Raw genomic sequence first — 16,085 nt, forward strand, 5'->3', positions numbered from 1 at the left:
ATCCTTCCTGCAGGAAACAGCTCACTGACATGGGGGAAGAAACATTAGTATTCACGGAGTTCACTTTAATACAGTTAGTATTTGCCAAGCCAAATTCTGCAAAACCAGTAAAACCCTCACTGCAGCTCTAAAGACATCAAGCTCCTGTGCACAAAGTTTGGGCTGAGGTTGGGTAGGGTTTGGTTTTTTTGGGTTTTATTTAATTATTTTAGAGTAAAACAAAAAGAGTTGAGAAAAAAGTTACCAAAATTTTTAGCCTTTGTTTTATTGAGTTACAACAAATGAGCAACAAGTTAGAAAAGTTGGATTTATTCAAACGCCCTAGCATCCTATTTGTGCAGCATACTGAAAAGTGGGCAAGTTTTCCAACCCCAGCTCGTCAGAGGAATGCACTGGACAGCTCTTGCACCCAGGCTCCTGCTCTCCTCTGCTCCCTCATCACAGACAGACAGCCATCCCCACACAAATCCTAATTAGCAGTATTTGAAAAAAGTGCACTCAGGAACCCAGAAGTGATCTAAAAATTTAGTGGCAAAGGTTAATAAGAAACTTCTGTTGTGCGCTACAACATCTAAAGCTGGAGGGCAGACTGCTGGTTATGGTGTCCATCACTGTACCAGCCAAAGAAACACAAGTAAGTTTGGATTATGAAGCGTCTTCATTTCCTCATTCCAACCCATCTGGGAGTTGTACTGCATGTTTAGACAAAAAGTGCTAAAAAAATGCCCAAACCCAAACCAATAATCAAAAGAAGGCATTCTAGCCAAATCTTCAGAGACCCACAGCTGGGGCTGGCTGGTGAAAAGTGAAGTACAGGAGCTGGAGAAGACTTGCCTTGTAGGAGCATGGAAAAGCAGAGATTTAAGTATTTCAATCAGTAGCAGGTGGCCATAGAACAAAACAAAAACTCAAAACAACAAGAGAAAAAAAACAAATAAACAAACCCCACTGCTCCAGAACATGTTTGACTGGTCTGAAATGTAAACTGGAGTGGGGATCTGGGCTCAGGTGTAGATCTGCACCAAGACAACTCCAAAAGATTGCAACTCTTTCTTAAAACACTTCAGGAAAAAAACAAAAAATCTCCCTCCTCCACAAAAGACACTTCCCTCCCCCCAACCAACCCAAAATTTCTCAATTACATTATATGCAAGAATAACTTGCAGCTATTAAAAAAATTAACAAAATTTTATGTTGTACAAATCTGTTCCAGTAGAGGAAGAGGCTGGGCAGTAAAGTGGGTGGGAAAGAAACTAAGAGAAAACTATGTACAAGGACCCTTTCCTCTTTCTTTCTTCTCTTTTGTAATGCAGTAGTAGGACTTTGGCACTATCAACAACTCCATGGTGACGCTCCATGAGAGTATTTCTTCTCACTGTGCCTCCACAAGTGCGGTTTGAGACTTGGAGTCACAACACACTCTCTCACCCAGGCAGCAAAATAGAGTTTTCTTCTATTTTCAGACAGCATTTCCCCTTCAACATCAGGACAGTGCAGCTGAGGAGTACCCCTGCAAAAAGTACAACAGCAGCATATTATTTAAGGCACTATGAACTGTTTGAGCTGTTAATTATGATGAGACCTGGTTTATATCCTTGCACATATGGTAACTCTATTTTGTGTTAACTGTACCCTGAGGCCTATCCTTATCACAGCCTCATGTGGTAGGGTGTTGCATTTTTGCTGCATGTAGCACCCAGCTAATAACCCCCTATAGACTTCTAGCAGGGATGTATGGTCCAGCCTTGGCTCAGGCACATTCTCACACTGACTCAAAATGATGCTTGCATGTGTTTGGGACAACTACTTTGCAACCACAGGACAGACAGTGCTAAAACCAAGAAGACTTCAGGTCTTTCTCCCCCAATAAATCCCCTCATAATACTTCCTGTTTTATATGATTTTAGAAAATTATACAAACTAAAAGGCAATGGAAAAAGTTGGATGTGCCTGTGCTCTGCAGAGCAGCTTCCTGGTTCTGCTATCACTCCTGCACATAAAGGCTGCACAACTGGACCAAAGATTAAAAGACGACCCCTCAAAACCCAACCTTCAAATAGCCACCAATTCACATGTATCCCCAGCTCCCAGCAAAAAGCAAGAGCTCTGTGACAGGGATTATGCTCAGGTTTTCCACACTGAGGTGTGAATGTGCAAGGAGTGCAAACATTCTCTTCAGCCACGCTGCTGCAGTGCTCACTGGAACCTGAGCTCTTATTTCACACCTCTTATGGATGTTGCTGTCTGGTCTGCGATTTCCCACAAAAGCAGCGGCTCTATCTGGCATGGCAATGCAGTCAAGCCCGGGGAAAGGCCATAGGCTTGCACCAACATCAAGGGGAAAAGTCCTCCCCCCACCCTTGAGACCTTCCCACACAGGCTCCTGTGCACCCTGACTCACTGGAAAATTTTAATTGCTGCACTGGGTTTTGCTTCTCCCTCTGAAATCCTTCATTATATTAGAGCTTGGATCTTTAATGCACCTCACTCATTTCGGGGGAAAAAGCATGTCCTCCCTACTTCAGCCACAATCCCTCAAAAGTTTTAGGGTGACCTGAATACTGCAAAAACCACCGGTCAATCCCATGCTGAATTACTTCAGGATGCTGACTTGGAGCCCAGTGCCAGTAGCAGACACTACTGTGAGCTTTCTAAATGAAACACTAAACCTCAAGAGAAGTGAGAACTTGGGCAGAAAGAGAAACTCCAGTGATGTTCACTTTTGGTGGTTTTGGACACTGAGGAATGCACTGGGTCACTGGTGAGCAAGTCATCTCAGCTCCTGCAACAGTGCAGAAAGGGCTGGAGATGCCAAGAAAACCCAGACTACCTCTGATACTCAAAATCATGCATTCAGCAGATGCAGTGGATGACTGCCTTCAAGCTTTTTTTTTTTTTTTCCCTACTGTGCAACCTTCACACATGGTTTGACTTTGGCAAATCTCCACAGAGCAGTGGTCACAGCCATCAAGATCCAGGGTGTTCAGCTACCTCGCTCCCACCATGAGCCACAGGCTTTGGTGCCTACATCTTGTAGGGTTCATGCTTAAAAAAGGAGGTCATAAAATAACTCCAAAAAAAGATAGTTTACTGTGAAAAGGTGGTGATGGGGGAAAAAAACCAAATCATTCTGAGAAAAAAACAAAGCTTTGATCTTGGGAAAACCCCACAGGGAGACAACACTACAGAAAGCCAACAGAAGCTGCCAAACACTCTGGCACACTCTGGTCCTGCTCTCCTGTCTGAGCTGCAGTTTGCTGTATTTAGTTCAGAACCAGTTTCTGTTTGTTGAGTTTGTGCAAAGGAGGACAGGGGACCTAATTCTGACCTGTGCTGCAGGAAGGCAGGAACCTCCCTAATGATGGAAAGGGAGCTACAGCACTCTCTTGACAGAGCAGCTGGGCCTCACTACAAGAGGGACACAAAGCTTCATGACAGTCCCAGGAACACTTTCCAGACATGGCTTTAGTGCACCCTACAGCAGCCACTCAGCATCTGGAAGGCCCAGTACCCTACCCAGAGGTCCCTCAGCCTCTGTTCAGGAAAGCTGACCCGCTCCATGGAATAAATCCAATTTTGCCAAAAGCTTCAGATACAGACTTCGTAACAGAGCCTCTTCTTAGTCCTGGGATGGCATTGCAGAGCCTGGCATGAATCCTGCTCTCACAGAGGCCCAGTCCCTTGTGAAATTCCCTCTAGCTGCAGCAGCAGCAAAATCTGCCAAACATAGATCAGTTTTGGAAAAACTCAGTTTTCTAAGGCATAAGGTCTGTGTAGGCTGTAACACAAATGCTATCTAATAGTTCCAAAATCTTCTGAAGCTACATACTGGAGAAGAGAGTGACTGAGATGGTCTGGAAGAACTGAGGTTTTACAAAAGCCACACAAATTCAGTCAAGAAGGTTATGTAGGACAATCATCAAAACACATTCATTTTAGACTATGTAGATCAAGTTGGCAAAACAGCAACACCACTGTTGCTGAAATAAATATGAAAGGAGCATGCTTCTGCCTGATGTATGGTTCAGCAGTGAGAGACACACAGTAAGTGTGGCTGTGTGAGAGACAAGAGAAATCCCTTGTCAGCTCTTCAGTCCACCTCTTACATGTGGTACCTGAGGAGCATGCTAGGAAAAATCAAGCTTTTATGACAACTGACAGAAACAAGTTCTTTGTCAGGTCATACAAAAGTCTCTGCTTTTGAGTCATACCCTGGATGTCACTTGGGATAACACCTTGTTAATTTAACATCAAAATTTTAGCTGAAAATTTCTGAGATAGGCTGCCCAATGAAAGCTTAGAAAAAGTAGCTGAGATTATTCCCTGAGGTCCCATCAGTGTAGGGTATAAAGATTCCAAATTTTGTGTCACAACAACTGTGGCAATGCCTCCATGTGTGCACCACAGAGCAGGCACTTGCACTTCTCAGTGCAACACTTACAGGCAGAATATAGGAAAATGAAAAAGACTTTAAGTCCCCAGAGCAGCACACTGAGAAACTGGTAAGGAGCAGAGGACAAAAGGGCCCTCTGACCATTACTGCAGGCTCTTTGCAGCAGAAGTCCTGCTCCAGTGCACCCCTTCTTAGCAGGTGCATTTTTCACACAACCACCAGAAAGATCCTCATCACTCAGCAACAGTTTAACTGAGAAAAAGTTCTTACAAAAATTCCTCCCTGATAACACCTGAACACCTCCAGAGCCCTGAAGCTTTATGGTCAACATCTGTACCAGGGCACAGAGGCAGGAGGTTCACTCCAACATACCTGACACTGCTCACAAGCACAGAAACGCAGGCACCAAACCTAGGCTGCTGGAAGGGAGCTGCTGCAGATCTTGGTTTCATAGTACAAGAGGTTTGTAAGAAACAGGGGTTTCAGGCAACTCCCCCTGCTCCTGCCTTCTTCTCCATTGCCCCTCTGAGCCCCTGATCTGCTCCCTCTCCTCAGAATCAATATTTGTAACTGGAAGGGGGAAATGTTCTGGAATAACAGCCCGGAGAAAAATAATCCCACAATGCATTTATTCGTCACACATTTGACTTTAAAAGGCAGATCAGAGCCTGGCTCTCCCTTCTTATGTGGCTCCCTTCTAATGTGGCACCCCAGTGTGCCTCTGGCTGATGTTCCCACATCCTTCTTCCTTTAATCCCTGCCTTTGACACACAGGTAATCCCTGTTCCTCACATCCCTAATTACCAACTTTTTCAAGGATAATGCAGGACAGTGCCTTGCAATGCAGTCTGAATATTATCTGAAGATATTTTGTTATAAAGATGCTGTCATGAGATTTCTCAAGATTAGCTAACAGAGTTCACAGTTAAAAATAATACCACTTCAGGGTTGGTGTTTTTTTTAATTCAGAATGTCCAGAACACTTTGGGACAAGTACTGCACATGGAGAAAGTGGTGTGCTAGGCAGCAGGGCTTGCTGCCGAAAACTGCACCACTGCAGCAGGTAGTTCAATCCAAGCACTGGTAGCTATAATAGCAGAAGTCTTAAATACAAGTGTGGAGGCACTTCTATCAGTTCTGGCTTATTTATTTATTTATTTTAAAATTTTTTCTTTTTTAAAGAAATGCTAAAGTATATTTTACTTATTAGATGGCAGAAAATTAGCAATTTTCTCAAGCAGGTGTTCTCTCACTACAGGTTTTAATGCAGGATGATGAGCTTTCTGTAGGATAAGCTCTAAAGTTGTGGTTTAAGGAAACTGGTTTGGGAGAGACAGATTCAGTTATACTGAGCCCAAAATGTTACAGGTTCCAGTGAACTCAATTCAACATGCAAGAATTACTGACAGTGCTTATTCCAGATTTACACCTGTGCAACTGTGATCAGAAACAGGTTTCAGCTCTCCAAATAACAAGTCCTTTCACATTGAGAAAGATCATATAACCCCCTCCCCCCACTTAAAGCCAGGCCCTGCAGCTTGCTTTTAAATTCAAGATCCTGTGAAGAAGAGCTGCTAAACACCCACACAGCTTAGTCTGGGACATTTCCTAAGCCTCTAGTGAGAGCAAGCAGAACAAAGGAGACTGAAGAGAGTTCTCACTTGCAAAAGGAAGAAAACACATTTGCATGAGCCACTTCAGTCCCACTTTTTTTTTTGCTCACTTTTGCATAAAGAGGCATCTGTGTCCTAGGCCCTTCCCCCAGTGACCTTTTGTTTTCAACATGGCAGGATGCTGCAAAGGAAGAACCTGAGATGCAAAAACAGGCACAGCCTCTATTCAGTGATCTCTCAGCAAGGGGGATATTAGCAACTAGTGCTACTTACTATTTCTTCGTGTGGCTCGGCTAGCATGTTTTATGTAAAGCACATATAGGCTGTTTAAAGACAGAAAGTTTTAAGGTTTAATCACTTATTAAAAAAAAAAAAAAAAAAGAAAACTTCCCTTACCCAGGACTTGACCCACAAGGAGACAAAAACCAAGGCAAATGGCACTAACCCCTCCTCTATCATGCAGTTGGCTTTAATTTACAAGCAGAATGGGTCTCCCTTTTGTTCAGGCATCCAGCAGGCACAAAGCATCCGGCAGGGATGGCTCCAGGGATTTACACTGAAGCAGGGCTACAGAATGCTGGAAGCACATCCTGCCAAAGGCAGGCTCAGAGAAACAGGGCACCCTCAGCATTACCTGTCTATATGTGGGAATTGTCTCCAGATATACTTTCAGAGTCCAAGTCTGCCAGCTCTGTGTGGCCCTCGGGGGCCGTTTGGCTCCAGCTGTCTGTACAGTCCGAGGCAGCGTCATCCTCGCCCACTGTCACCTCCACCCAGTTGACGTCTGCCGGCTCCTCGTTCTCCTCACTGCCGTGGCCATCGTGGCTGTTGTTGCACTCTAGCCTGTCCACACCCTCTGCTTGATTCCCCAACAAAGAGTCCTTCAGTGGTTCGCAGTCTCTTTTTGCCCTCACCACTGGTTTCCCCCCATTCTCTTCATTCAGTTTTTTATGCTCCTGGTAATGCTGTCGAGACACTTCATTACCATTCTTTGGACTCTCAATGTGTTTTGAGCTCTTTTTCTGGCCTTGCTTGTTATGAGCATCACACTGCTGCTGGTACTGGTCAATCCATTTAAGTGACCCTGTTCTTAGTGAAGACCGGTTCTCCTTGAACCAGCGAACTATTTCAGTTCTCGTGAGCCCAGTCTGAGATGCCAACTGGTCATACTCCTGGGGTGATGGCCACTGGGTCCTTGCAAAGGTGCTTTTCAATAGATGAATTTGCTCTTGTGTTTTCTTCAATGTGGTGGAGGACCCAGATAAAGCACCAGGGAGCTGAGAGCTACTCAGAAGTTCTGCCTGGCTTATTGCACCATTGGGAGTTCCTTGATCCTTAATTTTTCTGTATGATCCCATTGAGTCCAAGACAGCTTGCTCCATGCTGTCCCTTATCTTTCTCCGCTCAGAGAACCATGAATCTATCTCCTTCCTACTCAGCTTAGTCTCCACTCGAAGCCTGTCCAATTCTCCCTGGGTAGGAAAAGAACATTTTAAGAAACTCTCCTCAAGGGCCCTAAGCTGCTCTTGAGTTTTCTCTTTGAATCTCTGGGAAGTAAAATCTGTGTATGGGTGAAATGACCGGCCATGTCGACCAGCTGAAGGTGCTATTTGATCTTTCCCTAAAGCATCACCAGGAATTTGCACAATGCCCCTCTGACTTCTGTACCTGTGGTCACTGAACCACTTTTTGATCTCACTCCTGGAAAGACCTGTAGCCTCTATAAGGCGGTAGACTTCTGCATCATCGGGAAACTGGCTTGCCGTGAAACTGGCCTTCAGCTCTGCTATCTGCTCCTTGGTCTTTTTCCGCTCACTGGCCGGGGTCACTGGAACAGCAGTCACCTTGGCAGGAATCTCAGGCACCTGAACAATGTGAGGACGCTTGGCCTCTGGGGCACTTGATAAGGTCTGTATTGTCCTCTTTTGCCCCTGGTTTGGGGCAACAGCAAGTGTAATTGGTGAACAGGAAACACTTGAACCATTTGACACAGGAGTCAAAACCAGGCCAGTCTGGCCCAGTATCTGACAAGGCAAAGCTGTCTGGATGATGGGCTGTGGCATTTTTGCAGTTGCCAAAGGAGCTGGTAGGACGGTGATGGTCTGGGGAACTGCCTGGATAGTACCATTGAACATCTTCTTCCTTGCTTCCTCCACTTCTTCAGGAGACCAACTTATGCCATGCTTCAAACGTTGCGTAGCAAACCAGATTCGGATTTGCTCTTCGGGATGTTTTGATGCTGCTGTCAACCATGACAACTCTGCTTGTGTTGGGTAGGGAAACTTATTGAAGGAGTTGATCATGGTTGCATTAGTGTCCAGTGCAGAGTTGTATTTGGTACTGTTCAGAGGGACCGGGACCTTGGGGACAAGGTTGATATTTGGTGGCAGCTGTACAGAGGGCATAACATGGGCTAACACATCATGGAGAAGGTCTCCATTTATACAGGCAATAGCTTCAGTGGCTTCAGTTATGATGCGGGGGAGAGCGCCATCCATGTGGTTTTCCATCACTCCCTCTTCTGGCTTTTTAGATCCCTTCTTGGTTTCCCCTTTAGGCTTTCCCGGTTTCATCACCGGCGCTTTATTTGCACTGATTCCCCCATGAAGTGAATCGTCACACTCTGCATTTTCTAGCCCACTGCTTGTGACAGTGACATCGTTAGTGGCGGCCTCAATAGACTGCTCTAGAACAGTCTGATTATTGCGTTTAATTAATTTCAGTTTAAAGTTAGTCTCTCCTGGGTGATATTTTGTGTTGTGGTCAGATAAAGAATCGTATTTTTTGGTTGTGAAGTTGCATTCAGCACAGACATAAAGGGGATTGAGAATGACATTTGGATGCTGAGTGTCAACGTGCTCTGTAAATTCATTTAAGTTTTGTGTTGAGTAAGGGCAGTACTTACACTCATAACCACCCTGGGGTTTCTTAGACTGATTTTCACCTGCGGGCTTCGCCTCCACCACTTCACAGTCTTTGACTGAGTTTTCTGAAGGCCAGTTTTTTTTGGAGTCCTGCTGCAAAGCACCAGTCCCCTTGTCTTTAGGAGTCTCTACGCCCTCGGCACCTTCGTGCTCCATGACTTCAGAAGTTCGCACCATACAGGGAGTTGTGGACTTTCTTTTGCTGGCCATGGCAGCTGCTGGCAATGTGCTGTTGTCCCAGATGGTGGCTTCTTTTGACAGGGTGAGCAACCAACTCAGTAGATCTTGCAAACAGCTCCAAACTTCCCTGATTATTTGACTCTGTTTTGTTTAAAGAATTTCTGCCCTGGCTGTGATCCACAGCTTTACCAGCAGACCTGTCAGCTGCATGACACCTGTGAAACAAAGCACATGTTGTTAAGCACTGATCAATAAAATACAGATTTAGCAGAAAGCCACAGCTCAAGGTGTGTGCATTTGCAAGGCATGTGCATATTTTGAATATTGCTGAACTCTTCCTCCTCCTCATCATCATTTTAAGAGTGAAAAATCTCCCCAAAAAGAATAAAAGCAATGGGTAATTTGCACTGAAGTGCACCACAGGAAGAAAATGGCTGGAACAAATAAGATGAACAGACAGAGAATATTAATTTCCACTAGACTCAATGTGTTCAGTTAGGAAAAGAAGAAGATACTGCTATAAATACTGCATCTTTTTATAGAAGCTGCAATTCTATTAATTACTATTTTGAAGCTTGCAGATTTGAAATTGAGTGTGATTTATATTAAACTTAATTACTTCCCACTGTCACTTACCTTGTAAATATGACTACTAAATGACTGTGGTTACTAATGATGGGTGATTTCTAAATAAAGCTATAGGATCTGCCTTGGTTGTAAAAGTAATGGCAGAAAGAAGAGTTAATGTAAATCAACACTTCCAAAGGTCTGTGTTTTGAGAAAAGGTGGGCTTGAAGAAACTGCAGCAGATTTGTGGAGGCCTATCAAGTCTTTTCCAGAAGAGATGTTTTCTTAAAACACCACTTTTCACTCAGTATTGACAGAAATAGCTACCAAAGGCCACGAAAGGCCTCAGATACCTTTTAAACAAGGTCCCTTTCTGTGACCCCACTGATAAGGTCCCAACTGGTGCATGTCACTCCCTGCAGAATTAAAAAAAGCCAAACCAAAATATTATAAAACTTTATTTTTAATGCTGAAGCACTTTTGAAAGTTTCCAAATGCAAGAATTCTGTAAAATGTATTTTCTGAAGGACAGGAGGCAGACATCAGTCAGAACAAGCACAAAGAATTACACCAGCTTTTTTAGGATCTACACACACTCATCAGGACTGGATGGAGGGAAAAAGAACAATTTAGCTCTCAAAAGAGCTTAATTAATTTTAAAAAAAGGATAAAAAAAAGATTTTACAAGATGCTTTTTAAAATTTATCACTGATTCAAATTTGTTATTCTCCCCGGTCAGATGGTCTCTGGTTTCATAATACTTCTACAGTCTTGATGGAAAACTCAGATTTAACAATCAAGAAGTGTTTGGAATTGAGTGGGAGACACACTGGTGTTTACAAACTGGTGGAGGATGGAAAGTGGAGATTTGCAGAGTGGGTCAGGCCTGCACTGAATCCTGCAGAAGTGTTCTAAATGGAGAATTTGAATTAGAGATCCAATGGAAGATACCCCTACCACTTGCAGGGTGGACAGACTGGGTGATCTTTAAATATCATTTCCAATCCAAACCATGATCTCATGTCTAACCAAATGCACATTTGCTTATTGTGAAGATTGTAAATGATAAGCTGAATCCAGAACTGAAGACACGAAGATCTAACAAACTAAAATATCACTGCAGTCACACCTGGACATGTCCAACATCAGCAGACACTTTATAACCACCTGAGTGCTATTCCTGTATCTGCTCCTCTCACTCGAGCCTTGGCATGAGAGAATCTGTGACAGCAGGCGCCAGCTTCTCAGCTGTGTTTGCAGCTGAGGAATACTCTGCAGGTCTCCAGAGCACACTGCTGCTGCTCTGCCCATCACAGATCATTCCATTCCTGTACATATGGAAACTCAAACGATACAAGGCCAGAGGAAGCAGCTCCAGCTGGGGATAGGAGCAGGGATGGCAGCTCCCAGCTCTACGCACTCAAAACCCAGCATGAAGCAATTCCCCACACACGAAACACTCTGTGTGCGAATTCGCCACGCTGCACCTCCGCAGATAAGGCTCTTGTGAAACTCAGGTGTGAAACACCAAACACACCATGGAGAAGATCCCATGCATATTTACTACAGTACAGATACCTCTGGTAACTGCACAGTGTTTTGTGTTCACAGCCACTGCCACCCCTGCACCTCCCAGCCCCGACCCAGCCCAGGCACGCTCCTGCACACTTGGTGAAGCATCAGAGCATCTGGCTGACTTTCAACAGGGACATTTAAACTCCAGGTGCTTCCCTGGGAAATAGAGCATGTTTGCTGAGCTCTGTGAAACAGGGATGGGGCTGCCCACAGGCTTATGGCTCTGCCTTGGCCAGGATGACCCAGTGCTATTTCCCCCTAACCTAGGAGCACCAGCACTGTCACCACCATTCCCCAATGCATTCACCTCTGAGCCAATGTTTCCTTTTCTGATTGTTTTCCGTCTGCCTTTTAATGAAAAACAAACAGAAGAACAGTGACAGCAATGATGCCTGGTTTTCTGTACATTTGTGCCTATTTACTGTTAAACTGGATGACACTGAACATTCTCTATCATTTCCACATATTCCTTCAAAATTCCCCTTCTACTTCACCTCACAATTATCCTTCCACAGATATTTTGGCTGTGATCTGTGACTTGCTGTGTCCCACTGTAGGTGGGATCCGAAGCTAGAGACAAACACACAACTGTCCCAATGTCCATCTTCCTGATCAGACAACTGTGCCTGCAGAAAATTAATTTGCTTTGAAACTTCTTCCCTTATACCAAATTTGGCTGAAACAGGCCAAAAGATGAGAGACAGGGGCAGAATGGGCTCTGTAAGCCCAGATGGTGCTGTGAACAGGGTGAAGGTGATCAGGTCATCTCACTCTTCCCTGTAGATTCCACAATATTTGTGATACTGACTTTCTTAGATGAGGGAAGGGAGGTGCAAGGCATTGTCCTGGGCCAGGATAAAGAAAATGGAGCCATGGCTCCTTGGATGCTCCTCTGAGTCTTGCTCTCCCTCCCAGGCCACAGCTGCACCTAATGGTCTGCTCCTGTTTTAATGTATGACCTCGTGCAGAATTCATGTGGCAACATCAGCAAAAGGAAGAAAATTCAAAGACAGAGCAAGGCTTATTTATATTTCACTGAACTTCCCCCCACCTCCACAGGAAGAAAAAGCTAGGAACATGAAGGAATGCGATGGAAAAGAAAGAGTGGAGAAGGAGAGACATCTAGGTTAGAGCTTTGAATCAATCAAAGGTTTTTTAAAAGTCAGACTAACTGTTTTGAGTTCCCCAGTCTCTGGAAGCTCAGCCAGCTCTCTGCTGCGCCAAGCTCCCAACTTTTATGAGGAAAGTAGAAATGGCCTCAAACAAGGATGCTCTGACACAGAGGAAGGGCCAAGGTCCCTTCAAAACATATCTAAGTGTATAGAAAAATGAGAAATTCTGTCTGCTACAGTTTTTCTAGAAAATTGTACAGATTGTTTTTTTCTTCCTTCTTCCTTTCCACAGAGTGGTTTTTTGCATGTCTAACTGCTGCCTTTCTAACCCTATACTTTCAGTAGTTTTTTTTTCTGCCACATGAGAATCATGATGCACCACAGAAATCAAGCACAAGTCAAATGCTTCTTTTTAGAGGTCAATAAAAGAAACAAATTACTTTTAGTCTATGATGTGTAGTCTTGGGCACTCATAACTGGCTACCCACTGTCCCTTCAACGCACACCCTGAATGATGGGGAGGAGAAGCTCAACACTTACCAGAGCAAGGAGAGTTTATTGGGATCTCCAAGCAGTAGCCTCTCTAGGACCCCAGTAAGGATGTCATTTGGGATAAAGAAATAGAAAGTTCCAAAAGAGGATTATACCCCCTCCCCCCACAAAACACATCCTTGGGAGGTGCATCATGTACATTTGCTGGGACTGCCACAGCTCATCCCAGAACATTAGAGAAAACATCAAGATCATCTCACAGCTTTCAAACATGAGCCACTTGCCAGAAAATCAAAGCCCCAGCAGAGAGCTTTAAATATGCGGTGTTGCTCCTGACAAAACGGATAAATGATGCCACTTCAGCTCCTCCAATGCAATGGCTTAGCAACTGGCACATCCTGATGGTAACCTGAGCTGCACTTTACCAGCTGAGCCCTGTCCACAGGGCATGCATTCCTTCAAGGGGCAAAACCCACATCTGATATTCAGTGCAGGGCTGCACCATGGCCAGGTCAACCTCTATCCCTAAAGCTGGTCCTGTTCTCCTTTTATTTTGTTATGGACTGGACTGTGGACAAATAACCTCTTTTTTTGGGCTGCTGCTACTGCGAAGTGCCCACAGGAGTGAGGTGCAGGGGTGCAGTCAGCAGCTGCCTTGTGAGCTCACTGGGTACTCACTGGGCATGGGAAAGGAAGACAGTCCTCATCCCTCCAGCTCACCTGCCACATCTCTGGCTTGTCTCCCCATACTGCAGGGGGTTGAAAGAAAAAAAAATCATCTCATTTTTTGAATTTTCTTTATAAATGAACAAATGCACAAAGCAGCAAAAGGCAACCAGGTGAAAAACAAAAGTGCTTGGCTCCAAGCAGAATCTGTCATTGTGAATGAGGTTTAAACCAAACCATAGAGAACCTGTGTGCAGGAACAAAAACTTTCAATTTGCTTTGCTTCAGCAAAGCCATCCAGGACAGGAGCACACGAGTTAGAACAATGCCTTTTAAACTTATCTCCTCACAAGTGAGTCACAGCACTTATGAGTGAGGCCCTAACCTGTCTGCATTTAATTTCTGAAATTTGTTTAAATAATGAAATAATCCAGCCATGGTCCTCTGATCAATTGAAGCCCTGTTAAAATGGCTACAGAGCATCTGACAAGAGAATGAAGCAGGATCTTAATGGCAACTCTGTGCATGACTGAGGAAATGCCAGATTTCCTATCCTGGCCCCAGACTGGGGAAACTGCAGAGAATCACACAGGAAAAATAAACCCTGTTTTTAGGCCTGGCTGGCACTGGAAAATGCTTGCCTGTGCAGCAATGCCACCTTCCATCAGCATAAGGTAACTGTACAGTGCAAGCTAAGGGATGATAAAAACAAATCCAAAAGGTTTCTCTTGCTGAATATTGAAATCTTTTCGCTCTCTCCCATCTTTACCTTGTGCGCATAGCTAAACTTTACACCCTACTTCCACCACAACAATAGGCAAATATTTGGGTAGAAACTGAGCTCCTTTTCTGCACTGTTGTTCCCACAGGCTCCTCCAAGGTGGTGGCAGAGCAGGAATTTTCCATGGCGCCTGGACACAGCTCAGTTGCACAAAGCATCATTCCAAACCCTGCGAGCTGTGGCTGGGGAAGTGGTAGGGCAGGGGGGAGATAGGGTGAGATTCTGCTTGTTTTCCCTCATACCAGAAAACATGACTGAGTCTGGAAAAGGCGGTCTAAAGACAACCAAATTTGAAGGTATGTCTAATTCAAAAGCATGGAAAACTTTAATTTTAGCAGAAAGGAAAAAGTGCATCAGAAATATCACTGCTTTGTGCTGCACCTTGCTTTGAGCCAAGGGCTGGAGTAAAGTAAACAGAGGCTGAAAGAGGTTGAACCTCCCAGGCAGTGCAAATGGATCTTTACTTTTCACAGATAAACCTCACTTTTAAAAACAAACAAACAGAAAAAACCCAAACACTTTAGGGACACTTGTGTAATTTGCCAATAAAATCTTTCTTTATTTTTTCATCTTGCTGCATTGTTTGCTTTACCCTGTGCTGGCAGAGAGTTCCCAGCACCTGACCTCATTTGAAAATGAACAGTGGAAACACCACCAGCATGAGGATAACTGCAAAAAAGCACACAAATATATAGCAGTGTTCATTTGCAAGGGCTGGCTGATGTTTGAAGAGGGTGGAAACATTTTAGTGCTTTACTGCTTAGGAGCTCAGTCTCCACAAACAGCGTCCTCTCTGCTACACAGGACAAGCAACAGCAAATTACACCCTTGTAATTTAACACCCACACCCCCTTTGTCTGAACATGACATTTAATATCACAAAGGCAAAAACTCCTCCTTACAGCTTTCCCACGCCCCTTCCCCAGCTTGAGGACACAGCAGAAGTAACAGAGGAGGTACACAGCACAGAGCTCACCAGCAAGGACTTGTTGGACATGAATTGTTCAGTCCCTGGGTTTTTTTGGAATACCATCCTGCTTTATTTCAGAGTAAGTGGATCTCAGCAAACCTCAACACAGATGCCATGCTCTGCCCTTGGACACTAGCCGGCGTCCACCTGCTGATCACCACCTTGCAAACACTGCAGGTTGCTTTTAAGGCAGAGACACTGACACCACATGCATAATTTTCCTGAGCTGAAGAATTTGCCACCTCTTCCAGGACATGGGACCAACCACACCATGATGTTCATTCCTGGATATCTTCAGCCATCTCCTCTCACAACCTTCCAAACCTGTGGGTGCCTGACTTCCCCTGGTGCAAATGCTGTGTCCCTCTGTGCATCTCGGATTTCAACACTCGACTCCAACCTGTGTGGCTGCTCAGAAGCCATGGTCAAGTTCAGAGCACAGCAAAAACTAACTGATATGACTTGACAGCATCATAAACCCCCCTGACCATCTACTCTTTGTCCACGAAGGCTGCAGCAATGCAAACAGAAGCAGCACAGGGCAGAGCTGTCATCCTGCTACCCCATCAGAGACGCTGAACTCACATTCATTAAAGTTCTGGTAATGTTTTTCTCCTACAAATACAAGGATGAGAGGGGAGACACACATTTCACTGTGCAAAAAAAGAAACAGCCTTGGGTGATGTTCTTCCTTCCTTCCAACTGCTTTCAGCATGCAGCTGCTACAGTGATATCAAAAAGCACATCAGCAAGCACAGCAAAAAACACGCTGTTGCTCTCCTCTGTGATAAAACACTTAAGAACATTGCTTA

General features: G+C 44.5%; 1 protein-coding gene across 5 annotated transcripts in view; it reads right to left on the reverse strand.

Annotated features, from left to right (window-relative positions):
- Nucleotides 1-240: 240 nt before the first annotated feature.
- Nucleotides 241-16,085, reverse strand: part of ZHX2 (zinc fingers and homeoboxes 2) — a 74,534-nt gene continuing 58,689 nt past the window's right edge. For all 5 annotated transcript variants that reach the window (XM_068181838.1, XM_068181819.1, XM_068181846.1 and 2 more), the window contains 2 exons: nt 6,641-9,325; nt 241-1,510 (listed from right to left, as the gene is read on the reverse strand). In XM_068181838.1, coding sequence (XP_068037939.1) covers nt 6,645-9,140 — 2,496 coding nt within the window. In that variant the 5' untranslated portion in view covers nt 9,141-9,325 and the 3' untranslated portion in view covers nt 241-1,510; nt 6,641-6,644. The remainder of the gene's footprint in view (nt 1,511-6,640; nt 9,326-16,085) is intronic.

Source organism: Anomalospiza imberbis, chromosome 1 (genome assembly GCF_031753505.1).
Source record: "Anomalospiza imberbis isolate Cuckoo-Finch-1a 21T00152 chromosome 1, ASM3175350v1, whole genome shotgun sequence".
In the NCBI taxonomy this organism is placed as follows: domain Eukaryota; kingdom Metazoa; phylum Chordata; class Aves; order Passeriformes; family Viduidae; genus Anomalospiza; species Anomalospiza imberbis.